A 15,147-nucleotide genomic window follows, 5' to 3' on the forward strand; every position below is an offset into this window, starting at 1 on the left:
AAATGGGGGTATTGTTTTTACTCCGTTTCATGTTTGGTCTGATATCTGAAGATCGGCGAGAAGGAACTGTACGATATTTGGCAGATTGATGGATGGGGCCTTGGAGATTGTGTAGGTTGACTTTGAGCCCCTGGTGATTGACCTTGGTACTGCAGTTTAATTTTTTATTCTATTGTTGGCGCGTTATGGACTGTTTGTGCGATATTAAGGTAGCATGTAGTTGTTATCATTATGGTTTAGTGGTTTAAATTTGGGTTTCCTAGCTGTTTGCGTTTGATATTTACAAAATGTTTAACGTTGGTCTATTTGTGTTGAATGTTTGGAAAATCTGGTGGATGGTTTGGTATAATTTTTGGTATGTGGGTAGTTGTTGAGTCTCTTTGTGTTTTAGAGGACATTAGTAGCAGGTTGTCGTATATTTGTATTGCTTAATTTAAAAGGATTTCTACATTATCACCCCTATTTTATAGTAGTGTGGTCTTTGTTGACCCCAATTGGCACACAGTGTATCTATTTTTATCTCCTGTTTGACAGGCTATATATTTCTTTGGTCTGGTTATTTTTGGGTTACTTGGACCTTGCCGGCCTTGCTAATGGGCGGTTGTTTGTGTTGTGATTGAGAGGTCAATGACCTCACCTCTGCAGGATTGATATCTGTGCCTCTGTACCCCCCCCCCCCAACCTCTGTTACCAATTAGTGATGTAAATAAACTACCTCCGACCGCGTGGTCGGGGCCAGTCCTGAGTTGTATATCTGGGAGTGAAGTCGTCCCTCTCTCTCGTGACCACGTAACATCAATTTGCTCAGTTAACAAAGAGATCAGAGTAAGATTCCTTCATTACTATTCGCTATGACATGATATATATAAAACTAGAAAAGGCCAATATTTGCTTTGGAGCAAATACAGCGATGGGTTCACCACATTTTACGACATGGCAGGGAAAGAATGAGAAACACAAGGGAAAACAATGATTTACATTGATATAACTATAATATGAAGTAAAATACAACTAAAACAACAGTTGGATAGCTATTCCCTACTTTATTGGTTAGGATTTTTAATTGCATAATGCAAACTGTTGATTTTCAAAATAAAAAAAAAACGTCCATGCCCCGCATTCCAATGCTGGAGCAGGAAAGCTTGAAATACCTACCAAAACACTTGAATACAGACATACTGTCAGTATGGAAATTCTCTGTGCAGGTGTTAATCAAGTTAAATCCCAACAGCCAATCAGCAAGAAATGCTCTGTGCAGGTGGAAATGCTCTGTGCAGGTGTTGATCAAGTTAAATCCCAACAGCCAATCAGCAAGAAGAATAGAGGAAAGCTGCATGCCTATTGGTTGATGCCCTGCATTCCATTGTGATGACTCATGCCCAAACGTGGTAAACAAGGCACACTAACACAGTAATACATTTGCTATAACACAGCCAAAAAACTCAAATAAAACCATTCTAAAAGCCTGTATCACAATAATTTAAAAAACGCCTAGGGGTATTTGCCCACTGTACCTCCATACCAAATTTCAGGACCTTGGGCCCTAAAATGAAGAAGCTGAATCCATTTAAAAAATGGCAGGAGAAGGAGAAGGAGAAGGAGAAGGAGAAGGAGAAGGAGAAGAAGAAACATCAGAAAAAGCAATATGGGTTCACCACCACTTCGTGGTGTGGTGAACCTATAATAAAGTATACCAAACACATTGCAGGCTGCTCATTCATTTCTGTACTTATTTCTTTCAAATCAGAACATACAACTCTAAATAATTATAAGTAATAAAACTCACTTGAAATTTAGCTGAGTTGGTAGTTACATGCTAATATTAAAATTATACCAAGACAAAGCAACTCCTACATTATTCATGGCCATATAACGTCAAATTACATTTAAACCCATCTGCCTTCTTCTAACCATTCTTCATCTTCATCTGAACATACCTTCCATATACAATGAATACAGGTGATAACATAAATAAAACCTTACAACACCAACCTCCTCCATGGAGGGAAGATGTCCCTGACTTCTCCTTGTTAGTAATACATCTACTACCCATGATTGCTGCAATTCAGTCTTCAACGCCCCATCTGCAGTACCCAGACACTCCGCTTCAGGATGCTGGGGCGTGAGGCTACATGTAGAAACCTGTATGACCCGGATCCAAACCGTCAGTCGGGTGGTATTTTCAAACGCCATTCTTGGATAGTTCGGGGTGCGGGCCCCATACATTGAGGGGTGTTTCACCGAACGTCTCGAGGGACGCCGCATATTCGTCGTCTCGTACATTTGTAAGTACAAAACAACGTTCACATCTGCATTACTAGCATTGTTCACCACTATGATTTTACGAAAGCCCTTTTGATGCCAAAATAGGTCACAGTGTGTATCAGCCCGGAAATGCCAAGTCAAGTGTATGCTAGACAAAGGATGATATATGCCCTTCCCTAGACGCTACATATTATACCACATGATGTTTGCTTTGATTAGCAAGGATTATACGTTATCCCATCAGCAAATATCCATATATGATACTGTGCCATCCTACTAATCCGTAATCAAAATTGTACGCCAAATTAAGCACTGGTGATCAATCGGGGGAAAACGAAATACCCGTTCAGTGCTGAAGCCACTGCCCAGCATTGATTTCATGAGCAGGCTCAGCGCAGCCATGTCCTACATTCTGCAGCCTGTCAACAGCCTGAAAATAGCCAGAAGGTCACTCAGTTTCAGCCCGGCTCATTATGCCGGTATTGGGCGTATGTCGTTAATATGCTGGTCAGGTTATAGCCTAGCCTGGCAGCCAGCGTAGGCTCCCCGGCATCTCTGTGGTGCTGGGAGCACTGTCCGACCTCCCAGGTCACTTTGTTTTAATCATACTAAAATCAAATTCCAGCGCACTTTGTTTACTCATCATTCTGAAATTGAATTCCAGGGTCCCCACAAGGAATCACCGACCATGGCCATCAGCGTGTGGGGCTTGCTGCTGACGATAACAATCACCGTACAAGCACAGCCACAGCTCGCCTGTGAGAGTGTAGGAGATGGCAGTCCCGTCTGTAGCTGCGGGTCTGGACGTGTTTCCTGTAAAGACGCCGACTTGACACACGTGCCGACTGATATCCCACCAGACACTGAAACTCTGGAACTCTCCGGAAACAAGATTACGTCACTTCCGGCGATGGTCTTCGATGGTCTTCCACTGTTATCTACTCTCGATCTTTCTGATAATAAGATTTCATCTATAGAGGTTGGGGCCTTCGATGGTTTAGGCGGCAGTCTTAAAAACCTTAAACTGAATAACAATGAGCTTGTGAGTTTAAAGGAGGGCATATTTAGAAATCTAACAACTCTTGAATACCTGTATCTTAAGGACAATATGATATCAACGTTACAATCTGGTGTCTTTCGTGGATTGTTAGGCGTATTCAAGATTTCCTTTGATGGAAATAGTATTGCAAGTTTTCCAGCTGATATTTTTTCGGACGTGCCGCCCTTGCGGACGATAGAACTGCCGAGGAACCGTATAAAGAGCTTAGACGACATCCTACCTGCGCTTCCATCCAATATGATAAGTTTGGATCTGAGTGGCAACAATCTAGGGAACCTGCCAGCAGGAGCGTTTAGCGGCTTTCCGCGTCTGTCCAGTCTTCATCTGAGCTCCTGCAACATCTCAGACCTACCTCAAGATGTTTTTCTTGGTCTTAGTAGCCTTGCCTATCTCTATCTGAACGACAATGATTTGGTCGAGCTGAGGAATAACAGTTTTGGTGCCCATCGTCGGCTGGCAATCGTAAACTTCAGTAACAACAAAATCGCAAGAATTGAGGAAGGACTTTTTAGTAGGTTCCCGAGGCTAGCAAACATTGCACTTCAGTCGAATCAGCTAACGTCCCTGCCGCCCCGTGTGTTTGATAATCTGTCGAGACTGCGAGAAATTCGACTAGAAAAGAACAAGCTAGAAAGCCTGGATGATGCAAGCATCTTTAAGGACCTTGAGAGCATCTGGATCATCTATCTTCAGGAGAACAACATCAAAAGTCTCCCATCTGGAATCTTTAGCGAAGCAAACCTGCCAAATCTTAAGCTCCTCACTCTCCACTACAATTCCCTTACAGTCATTGAAAACGGTACCTTTGACAACCTTCCTAGTATACAAACAATTTATCTGCAGCATAATCCGCTGGAGCAGGTAGGCTGTGGGATGGTTCCATCTAAGGACAAGTCGGCGTCACTAGAAAGGCTGACTATTTCTTGTACATGTCACCTTAAACCACTGTACGATTGTCCCGGGTTCGATGACTGGCTTGGCGAGAAGACGATATGCGTGTCCCCGATCTGGGTATGGCGAGTCAAGCTAAAAGGAGTCTCGCGAGATAAATTGGTCTGTTCCAGGGCGGGGGCTAATCGTACAGACTGGATCGCCTTGGTCATCTTATTGCTGTTGTGTAATCTCTTTATAATTGCTTAACACCGTAGATTATGTAGGGATGCAATGATACCTTAGACTATCAAATAACGAACTGTACAAACCAGGAATGTTATGCCTTTAAGTGGTTTGCCGTATGTAACAAGCATGAAAGAAACCTGTATTTTAACTTCACATACCTGCCAGTTTCAGTTTTAGAGCTGTAGTACTGTAAAAGTTCTAGGTGTGCCATCTTCAAGTGAAGTCAGTAAATACTGTTGCAAAGATTACTGAGTCGAGGAGTTTTGACTGTACAGAAAAAATACCATGATTTATACAAAGACTCGTAACATAGGTCATTATGTGTCCGTGTCTCAAGATTCTTAGTATTTGTCAAATCCCTGGCAATAAATGTACGACCCATAATTTCTGCAATAAAACTTCCAAACCCCATCTGCAGTACCCAGATACTCCGCGTGAGGATGCTGGAGCGCGGGGCTTCATGTAGTCATTAATGATATTAGCTGCATGACCCGGATCCAAACCGTCAGTGTGGTCGTGTTTTGCACGCCAGTCTTGGTTCGGGGTGCGGGCGCTTCTGAGGGGTGTTTCGTTTTTACCGAATACCTCGAGGGACTTCATATATTCGTCATCTCGTACATTTGTAAGTAAAATACAACGTTCACATCTATCATACATGTACTAGTACGGTTCATCACTATGATTTTACGACAGCCCTTTTGATGCCAATAATAGGTCACAATGCATGTGTATCAGCTCGGAAATGTCAAGTCAAGTTTATGTGCTAGACCAAGGGCTGTATATTTTAGATGCTATATATTATACGAATGTTTGTTTCAGTAGCATGGATTACATGTTATTCTACCAGCAAATATATGCCTTGGAATATGATACTGAAAATATACCCTTTACTCTCTGGTTTAAAGCGTAATCAAAATTTTACGTCAATTAAGCACTAGTCGGGCTTGAAATACCGATTGACAGTGATGAAGCCACTGCCCTGCATTGATTTCACCAGCAGCCATGTCCTACATTCTGTAGCCTGTCAGAAAATAGCCAGAAGGTCACTCAGTCTCAGCCCGGCTCATTATGCAGGCATTGGGCGTATGTCGTTAATATGCTGGTCGCGTTATAGCCTGACCTGGCAGACAAACCACCGTAGGCTCCCCGTTCTCTCAGTGGTACTGGGAGCAGTGCCCGCCCGCCCATGTCGATCATTATACTAGGCCAGCGGAGCTAGCACGTTAATTAGTTCGCCTACGTTTGCAGTAATTACTCAGTAGAGAGGCTGTCTGAAAAGATTTAGCATGTCATGAGAGGCCTTTGTAGGACAGGGTGTTACAAACACCGACCCAGCATGTGTGGAGAATGGTGTAACCAGGCTCGTTCTAAACGTGACCTTGCTTGCCGTCTTATTTAACGCTGTACACACCAATTCTTGGTAGTACTAGTGGGCCGTAAAATCTAAGGAAAGTGGTTTCGAGGGTTCACGTTTCGAGAGTTCATATTGCTCATAATATGTTGCGAAATCACATTATTTACGTCCAATTATTGACTACAGAAAAATATGCAGCTCCTTTATATGATGAGGCTGTGATTGGTAATCTTTTGTAATCCTGTAATGTTTTTCTCATCATTCTAAAATTAAATTCCAGGGTCCCCACAAGGAATCACCAACTCCTGCAAGACCATGGCCATCAGCGTGTGGGGCTTGCTGCTGACGATAACAATCACCGTACAAGGACAGCCACAGCTCGCCTGTGAGAGTGTAGGAGATGGCAGTCCCGTCTGTAGCTGCGGGTCTGGACGTGTCTCCTGTAAAGACGCCGACTTGACACACGTGCCGACTGACATCCCACCAGACACTGAAACTCTGGAACTCTCCGGAAACAAGATTACGTCACTTCCGGCAATGGTCTTCGATGGTCTACCCCAGTTATCTACTCTCGATCTTTCTAATAATAAGATTTCATCTATAGAGGTGGGGGCCTTCGATGGTTTAGGCGGCAGTCTTAAAAACCTAAAACTAAACAACAATGAGCTAGTGAGTTTGAAAGAGGGCATATTTAGAAATCTAACAACTCTTGAATATCTGTATCTTAAGGACAATATGATATCAACGTTACGATCTGGTGTCTTTCGTGGATTGTTAAACGTATTCAAGATTTCATTTGATGGAAACAGTATTTCGAGTTTTCCTGCTGATATTTTTTCGGACGTGCCGCCCTTGCGGACAGTAGAACTGCCGAGGAACCGTATAAAGAGCTTAGAAGACATCCTACCTGCGCTTCCATCCAATATGATAAGTTTGGATCTGAGTGGCAACAATCTAGGGAACCTGCCAGCAGGAGCGTTTAACGGCTTTCCGCGTCTGTCCAGTCTTCATCTGAGCTCCTGCAACATCTCAGACCTACCTCAAGATGTTTTTCTTGGTCTTAGTAGCCTTGCCTATCTCTATCTGAACGACAATGATTTGGTCGAGCTGAGAAATAGCAGTTTTGGTACCCATCGTCGGCTGGCAATCGTAAACTTCAGTAACAACAAAATCGCAAGAATTGAGGAAGGACTTTTTAGTAGATTCCCGAGGCTAGCAAATATTGCACTTCAGTCGAATCAGCTAACGTCCCTGCCGCCCCGTGTGTTTGATAATCTGTCGAGGATGCGAGAAATTCGACTAGAAAAGAACAAGCTAGAAAGCCTGGATGATGCAAGCATCTTCAAGGACCTTCAGAGCATCTGGATCATTTATCTTCACGAGAACAACATCAAAAGTCTCCCATCTGGAATCTTTAGCGAAGCAAACCTGCCAAATCTTAAGCTCCTCACTCTCTACTACAATTCCCTTACAGTCATTGAAAACGGTACCTTTGACAACCTTCCTAGGATACAATCTATTGATCTGCAGCATAATCCGCTGGAGCAGGTAGGCTGTGGGATGGTTCCATCTAAGGACAAGTCGGCGTCACTGCAAAGGTTGACTATTTCTTGTACATGTCACCTTAAACCACTCTACGATTGTCCCGGGTTCGATGATTGGCTTGGCGAGAAGACCAAATGCGTGTTCCCGATCGGGGTAGGGCGAGTCAAGCTAAAAGGAGTCTCGCGAGATAAATTGGTCTGTTCCAGGGCTGGGGCTAATCGTACAGACTGGATCGCCTTAGCCATCCTATTACTGTTGTCTAATCTCTTTATAAGTACTTAACACCGTAGATTATGTAGGATTGCAATGTTACCCTAGGCTATCAAATAACGTAATGTAAAAATCTATTGTGTCTTATGTAACAAGCTTTAGCAAAGAAACGATCAAAAACATGTTTTAACTTCACATGACTTCTACTTTCAGTTTTAGAGCTGTAGTACTGTAAAAGTTCTAGGTGTGCCATCTTCAAGTGAAGTCAGTAAATACTGTTGCAATGAGCACTGAGTCGAGGAGTTTTCATTGTTAAGAAAAATGCCATGATTTACATAAAAACTCGTAACATAGGTCATTATGTGTCCGTGTCTCAAGATGCTTAGTATTTGTCAAATCCCTGGCAATAAATGTACGACCCATATTAATTTCTGCAAGAAAACTGCCACACCTCATCTGCAGTACCCAGATACTCTGCGTGAGGATGCTGGGGTGCGGGGCTTCATGTAGCGATGAATTACATAAGATGCATGACCCGGATACAAACCGTCAGTGTGGTCGTCTTTTGCACGCCAGTCTTGGTTCGGGGTGCGGGCGGCACTGAGGGGTGTTTCGTTTTCACCGAATACATCGAGGGCCGTCGTATCGTCATCACGTATATTTGTAAGTACAAATCAACGTTCACATCTGCCATACTAGTATTTTGTTGATCACTATGATTTTACGAAAGCTCTTTTGATGTCAAAATAGGTCACAGTGCACTAGTGTGTATCAGCCTGGAAATGCCAAGTCAAATATATGTGCTAGACCCAAGGACTATATAATGTCCTTTAATACGTAGACGCTATATATATATACACCAATGTATGCTTATTTTATTAGCAAGGATTGCATGCTATCCCACCGGCAAATATTCTTTGGGACATGTACATGATACTGATTTCCATCCTTTACTGTCTATTCACGTATTATCAAATTGGTACGCCCAATTAAGCATTCAGTCGAGGAAGAACGACCCGTTGAACAGTGCTGAAGCCACTGCCCTGTATTGATTTCACCAGCAGCCATGACCTACATTCTGCAGCCTGTCACTGTTGTCAGAAAATAGCCTCAGTCTCAGCCCGCCGGCTCCCTGGCTCATTATGCAGGCATTGGGCGTATGCTGGTCGGTTATAGCCTGGCCGGCAGCCAAACCACCGTAGGCTCCCCGTTCTCTTAGCGGTACTGGGAGCAGTGCCCGCCCGCCCATGTCGATCATTATAGGCCAGCGGAGCTAGCACGTTAATTAGTTCGCCTACATTTGCAGTAATTACTCAGTAGAGAGGCTGTCTGAAAAGATTTAGCATGTCATGAGAGGCCTTTGTAGGACTGGGCCGGTGTTACAAACACCGACCCAGCATGTAACCAGGCTCGTTATTTCTAAACGTGACCTTGCTTGCCGTCTTATTTAACGCTGTACACACCAATTCTTGGTAGTACTAGTGGGCCGTAAAATCTAAGGAAAGTGGTTTCGAGGGTTCACGTTTCGAGAGTTCATATTTCTCATAATATGTTGCGAAATTACATTATTTACGTCCAATTATTGACTACAGAAAAATATGCAGCTCCTTTATATGATGAGGCTGTGATTGGTAATCTTTTGTAATCCTGTAATGTTTTTCTCATCATTCTAAAATTAAATTCCAGGGCCCCAAAAGGAATCACCAACTCCTTCAAGACCATGGCCATCAGCGTGTGGGGCTTACTGCTGACGATAACAATCACCGTACGAGCACAGCCACAGCTCGCCTGTGAGAGTGTAGGAGATGGCAGTCCCGTCTGTAGCTGCGGGTCTGGACGTGTCTCCTGTAAAGACGCCGACTTGACACACGTGCCGACTGACATCCCACCAGACACTGAAACTCTGGAACTCTCCGGAAACAAGATTACGTCACTTCCGGCAATGGTCTTCGATGGTCTTCCTCTTTTAACTACTCTCGATCTTTCTGATAATCAGATTTCATCTATAGAGGTGGGGCCTTCGATGGGTTAGGCGGCAGTCTCGAGGATCTTAAACTAGACAACAATGAGCTAGTGAGTTTGGAGGATGGCATATTTAGAAATCTAACAGCCCTCGAATACCTGCATCTTAAGGACAATAAGATATCGACTTTAAGTTCTGGTGTTTTTCTTGGATTGTCAAGTCTTTACCAGATCTTCCTTGATGGAAATAGTATTTCGAGTTTTCCCGTTGATATTTTTTCGGACGTGCCGTCCTTACTGGCAGTAGAAGTACCCAGGAACCGTATAAAGAGGTTAGACGACATCCTACCTGCGCTTCCATCTAACATAATAAAGTTGGTTCTGAATGGCAACAATCTAGGCAACCTGCCAGCAGGAGCGTTTAGCGGCTTCCCACGTCTTGGCACTCTTGAGCTAAACTCCTGCAACATGACAGACCTACCTCAAGATGTTTTTCGTGGTCTCGATGGTCTCTCCTATCTCTATCTGAACGACAATGATTTGGTCGAGCTTAGGATTAACAGTTTTGGTGACATTCGCCAGTTGGCAATCGTTGACTTCAGTAACAACAAAATCGCAAGAATTGAGGAAGGACTTTTTAGTAGGTTTCCCAGGCTAGGAAACATTGAGCTTCAATCGAATCAGCTAACGTCCCTACCGCCTGGCATATTTGATAATCTGTCGAGACTGCGAGAAATTCGACTGGAAAATAACAAACTAGAAAGCCTGGATGATCCAGACATCTTCAAGGACCTTCAGGATCTCTGGATCATCTATCTTCAGGAGAACAACATCAAAAGTATCCCACCTGGGATCTTTAGCGAAGCAAACCTGGTCAGTCTTAAGATCCTGGGTCTCCATTACAATAACATCACAGTCATTGAAAACGGTACCTTTGACAACCTTCCGAGTGTACACTCCATCTACCTGCAGTACAATCCGCTGAAGACAGTGGGCTGTGGGATGGTTCCGACTAACGAATCGTCCCCGGATCTATTACAGTTTACTGTCTCGTGTACGTGTGACCTGGAGCCGCTCTACGATTGCCCCGATTTTGATAATTGGCTTGGCGAGAATACGATATGCTTGTCACCGATCTGGGTTTGGCGCGTCCCGCTAAACGGGGTCTCACGTGATAGTATGGTTTGTGCTGGGGCGACTGCTATTCTTACAAACTGGATTATCTTGGCCACCCTATTGTTGTTGTCTAACCTCTTTATGAGTACTTAATATAATATGATAGCTTATGTTTTAGAGTTGTATACCACTGTATACACTGCTATATGCTACATTAGGCTATTAAAATAACTTACTGTACAAACCAGGTGTATTTGCTGTATGAAACAAGCCAGGAAACAGTAACACTAACCCAAGCAAATTTCAAAGACAACCAGAACACCCAATGGATGGACCCATATAAGTGTTGAAAAATTAGAATGTAGCCCTCAGGGCACCTATGTGAACGTTTACAAGTCACTGAGCTTTTAGAACGTTAATATTGTGGATATGAATACTATGCAAACGCAATGATTTTCTTGGTATATGCAGTTCTACGTGTACCAGCGTGAAAATCAATAAATACTGTTGCAAATTTACTGAGTCGAAGAGTTTTGATTGTATTTTAGAAAATGTGATGGATGATTTGCATAATTTAAAGACTTTTACATTCGACTTAAATGGACCGAACATACTCTTTCAGTACCGTTCTAGCTCAACTCTCAGCCCTAATCATTATTTTTATTAGTCGAAAAATCCAGCTACGTCCAAAGTCTGGTGCAATACCGTCTGACGAAAACACTTCGTTACGCATTGGGTAATCAGGGGATTCAACTGTGACCTTTGGAGGTTATAGGTCATTAAAGCGGTCTGCTGCAACTTCCGGTCTTTGTCTGTCGTCCGTTTAGCGCCGTTATTCACAGATCAGGTGTTTTAAAGACGCCGTGACGGTCTGGGAAGGACATACGTGAACTTGAAGGTAAAAGGACTGGATGGGTAACAACTTAGGTGTCATAAGATGAGTCAAAAGCCAGCATATGTAACGTTATGTCTGCGTGCGATTATGTATAGTTTGCATCTGCGCGATTTTCGAGGATCAAAAAATTTGTTTTATATCAGAAAGCTATCGTATTCTGTCCAGGTTGAAAAGACACAAGTGTCAAGTAATGTTGTTGGGAACTAGATGCTGCTATGGTATAAGCCTGTGTCCATAAATTGATATTTTAATTATTCTGCAAAGCCCCCCTCCCCCATTCAATTGGTACTGGAATTTGGTACACATACATTATACATGAGCTATCTGTAGCTGGTAGCCGAATTAATGAGAAAATGCTATTTATTTAATAATAATTCCATCCCAGTGTGGTACATGTAACTGAGGGGAATTTTATATTGCAGCATTTGGAAGTCAAGTGAAGGTAATCGTAATTAAAGGACCTTATTTGCATAATGACATAATATATGAAGAAGATGCTATAATAGCTTTCTTTGTTAAGACAAGGACATTATACACAGATAATGCCCTTGGTTAAGATAATGCTGCCATTGGGTGGAGAAAATAATCAATTGATATATATTCATGCAGACGAGGATCTTACTTCCATAATCAATGACAAACCTTTATAATTTGTCAGTTGTGCATGTTAACATAATTTGGTTAAGGTATGAGCTCATGCACATGAACTCTAGTTTCGGTATTATATTGTTTGACAATGCTATTTTCAACTTTACAGAATTGGTAGCAGAATTTGCATTCAACATAAGCATGGCAATGCCAGCAATAGACATCAAAATTGAAGAAGAGGATCCATGTGAAGAAGAAGGGGACAACTCCTTGAAAACAGACAAGACACGCGGCAGTAAGAAATCTCATGAGTGCGTATGTTGCGGTCACGTGTTCTCGAGAGGGTCGGATCTGAAGTGCCACATGCGAATCCACACCGGCGAGAAACCCTACCTGTGCGAGGAGTGTGGCAAGATGTTCACTCGACGACAGGACCTGAACAACCACCTGCGGATCCACACCGGTGAGCGACCCTACACGTGCGAAGAGTGCGGCAAGACGTTCGCCCAGAAGACGGCCTTGACGACCCACATACGCACCCACACTGGGGAGAAACCCTTCATGTGTGAAGAGTGCGGCAGGCAGTTTGGTAGCGCCGCCCAACTCAGAGGCCACATGCGAACACACACTGGAGAGAAACCCTACACCTGTGAATCGTGCGGCAAGGAGTTTCGTCACCAGTGTAACCTCAGGAGACACAAAAAGATCCACTTGGGGTTAAGACCCCACAAATGTGACATTTGCAATAAGGCGTTTTCGCAGCGAAGTAGTATGAAACTCCACATGCACACCCACAGCACCGAAAAGCCCTACAGTTGTGAGCTGTGCGACAAGCAATTTGGCCACGTGGAAAATCTCAAGAAACACAAGAAGACTCACACTGGGGAGAAGCCTCACAGCTGCGATGAGTGCGGGAAGAAGTTTAGCCAGCTGTCGAACATGAAGAGACATAAACTAACCCATACCGGCGAGAAACCCTACATGTGTATCATCTGTGGCAAGCAGTTTACACAGAATGTTACCCTGCAAGCGCACAAGAAGAAACACACTGATGTGATGCCCTACATGTAAGAGGTGAAGTTAGCCTAGATGCCAGACAAAAAGCATGCCATCCAGTACCAATCCCTTTGCCTATATATCCTTTAGGTGAAGAATATACATGTATCATATGTCCCTGTCCAGAGAAAGCCAGCCAGTATACAACGATTTACCCAGATCAGATACACATGTTACTCCAAAGCTCAGTATCTGAGTGTAGGCCCCAACAATGGAGCAGTAGTACTAGTAGTACTATGAATGTGTTTGAGTAAGACTAAACAGAGCAGTAGTTTGTGAGGCCATGACTATGTGAAGGTAAGGTAGACATTACATGTATACATCTGCTAAAATGCAAATGTTCCCTTTTTAGTTGACAGCATGTGTTTTCTGTGTTGCTCCCACTGCAGATCAACTATAGGACTAATGATGGCTTGATGTTTGACTCTAATATGCACTTTTATGATAACTTGTACTATGTTAGGTTATTTGATAGAATGTGTAGTACAGTGGTTAAGAATCTTATTTTTCTTTTCTGTTGACCTCAGTCAAAGCACTTTTTCATTGGTAACTACACTGTGGTGTAATTTGGCATTTGTTCAAAATAGCCAAGAATAGAATTTACAGTTTTGTCATTAAACCCATATTACTTCTGATTTAATGCTATATTCTAGTATATTTTTATATAGTTTTATAACTAGTTTTTTATTAGTATTACATTGTACTATTATTTCAGTTTGTTGTTTTATCATACTTCTCATGTTGATATGTATCTACAAAAGTTGTTCATGTTATATCTTGCTTCAGTATTTTGAATAAGCACAGCTAATATGTAGCAATAAAAATGTATACTATTGTATGTACAAATATTACACTAAGAATGTATAAGTATCTAACACATGCATGCATTTCTCAATGTATAGTACATATTACTAGTATGTAACGTTATATTATATTATTGGCGCATGCACTGGATTTCTTGCTACATGTATTTACTTGCAGTGGAGTATCCAGTACTGCCTAAATAAATTTATCATTTTATATTTGAAGTGTGTTGAATGTTCACATTTGCTTAAAAGTTTTACAGTAATAATAAGACATTGTCAGATTTTTACTCTTATGTCAGCGCGTGATGCAAAAATAATCCTTGGCTTCCTGAATTCCCCCATGTTGTCCTCGAATTCCTGAGAACCTTTTTGTCTGCTGGTTCCGTTTGGAAGAAGCTATCTGATTGGCCCTTCCCTGGTCACGTCTTTGACCAATAGTCAGACTTTCATCACTCGTCACCGTTTGGCTGACACGTTCAGAACCGAATCGGGTAATCAGGACATAATTTCCGTGACCTACATAGCAGACGACTAGTACTTCCGGGTGAATCGTGTTTTGCAGAAGGGTGTGGACCACTGCACATCACATGTACAAGAGACCTTTGTGTCGACGTTTCGGTACAAAATACAGGCCAGCGTGCAGGTAGGCAGAGTAGGTGGGTTATATATGGTTAACTATTCGATGCGCATTGTTGCTTTACGTTGAATCGGGACAGCTTTGTTGTCAAGTTATATTTTTTTATCGGCGTGGCTATTTACACTCCCGGAGTGTATATAAAAAACAAATAGATTTTATTTACACTCCGAAATACTAGCCTTCTTGGTAGGCCCAAAACCTGGGTTTTTGTGAGTGTTTGAGGATTCAGGGGCACCAAGTTTAAACCTCGGTCTTCAAGTTTATCTTAGTGGATGATGAAAATCAGAAAACAACACGGAAATCCCCACCGAAGTTCGAAAACACAGGGTTTTGACCTACGACCCGAATGTCAGCCAATCAGCACTCGACAGGGATTTCCCGCTATTTTTCGTCTCTCGCGCCAACATGGCTGCCGCGCCGTCCCTACTGAAGTTAGGGGACGAATTTCTCACTTGGGCAGAGTTTAAGGCAGCACTGGACAACTATCAAGAAACAACACACGCTGAGCTCAGTAAGATCAGTAGCAAGAAGGTG

At 42.7% G+C, this 15,147-nt stretch overlaps 3 protein-coding genes and 1 pseudogene across 3 annotated transcripts; all 4 read left to right on the forward strand.

Moving 5' to 3' along the window:
- Positions 1-2,165: 2,165 nt before the first annotated feature.
- On the forward strand, positions 2,166-4,848 carry LOC109474570 (carboxypeptidase N subunit 2-like). Its single transcript, XM_019774902.1, has 2 exons — positions 2,166-2,285; positions 2,930-4,848. The coding sequence occupies exon 2, from the start codon at positions 2,954-2,956 to the stop codon at positions 4,463-4,465; it is 1,512 nt and encodes a 503-aa protein (XP_019630461.1). The 5' UTR covers positions 2,166-2,285; positions 2,930-2,953; the 3' UTR covers positions 4,466-4,848.
- An 82-nt stretch (positions 4,849-4,930) lies between these two features.
- LOC109474449 (carboxypeptidase N subunit 2-like) lies at positions 4,931-7,668 on the forward strand. The gene is made up of 2 exons (XM_019774742.1): positions 4,931-5,066; positions 6,079-7,668. The coding sequence occupies exons 1-2, from the start codon at positions 4,931-4,933 to the stop codon at positions 7,623-7,625; spliced, it is 1,683 nt and encodes a 560-aa protein (XP_019630301.1). The 3' UTR covers positions 7,626-7,668.
- A 449-nt stretch (positions 7,669-8,117) lies between these two features.
- On the forward strand, positions 8,118-11,134 carry LOC109474571 (annotated as a pseudogene).
- Positions 11,135-11,415: 281 nt separating this feature from the next.
- On the forward strand, positions 11,416-14,121 carry LOC109474593 (gastrula zinc finger protein XlCGF8.2DB-like). Its single transcript, XM_019774932.1, has 2 exons — positions 11,416-11,529; positions 12,284-14,121. Exon 2 carries the CDS (start codon positions 12,316-12,318, stop codon positions 13,183-13,185), a length of 870 nt encoding a protein of 289 aa, XP_019630491.1. The 5' UTR covers positions 11,416-11,529; positions 12,284-12,315; the 3' UTR covers positions 13,186-14,121.
- Positions 14,122-15,147: the final 1,026 nt, after the last annotated feature.

This window comes from Branchiostoma belcheri, unplaced genomic scaffold, assembly GCF_001625305.1.
Source record: "Branchiostoma belcheri isolate BF01 breed outbred unplaced genomic scaffold, Haploidv18h27 scaffold31, whole genome shotgun sequence".
NCBI classification, from domain to species: Eukaryota; Metazoa; Chordata; class Leptocardii; order Amphioxiformes; family Branchiostomatidae; genus Branchiostoma; species Branchiostoma belcheri.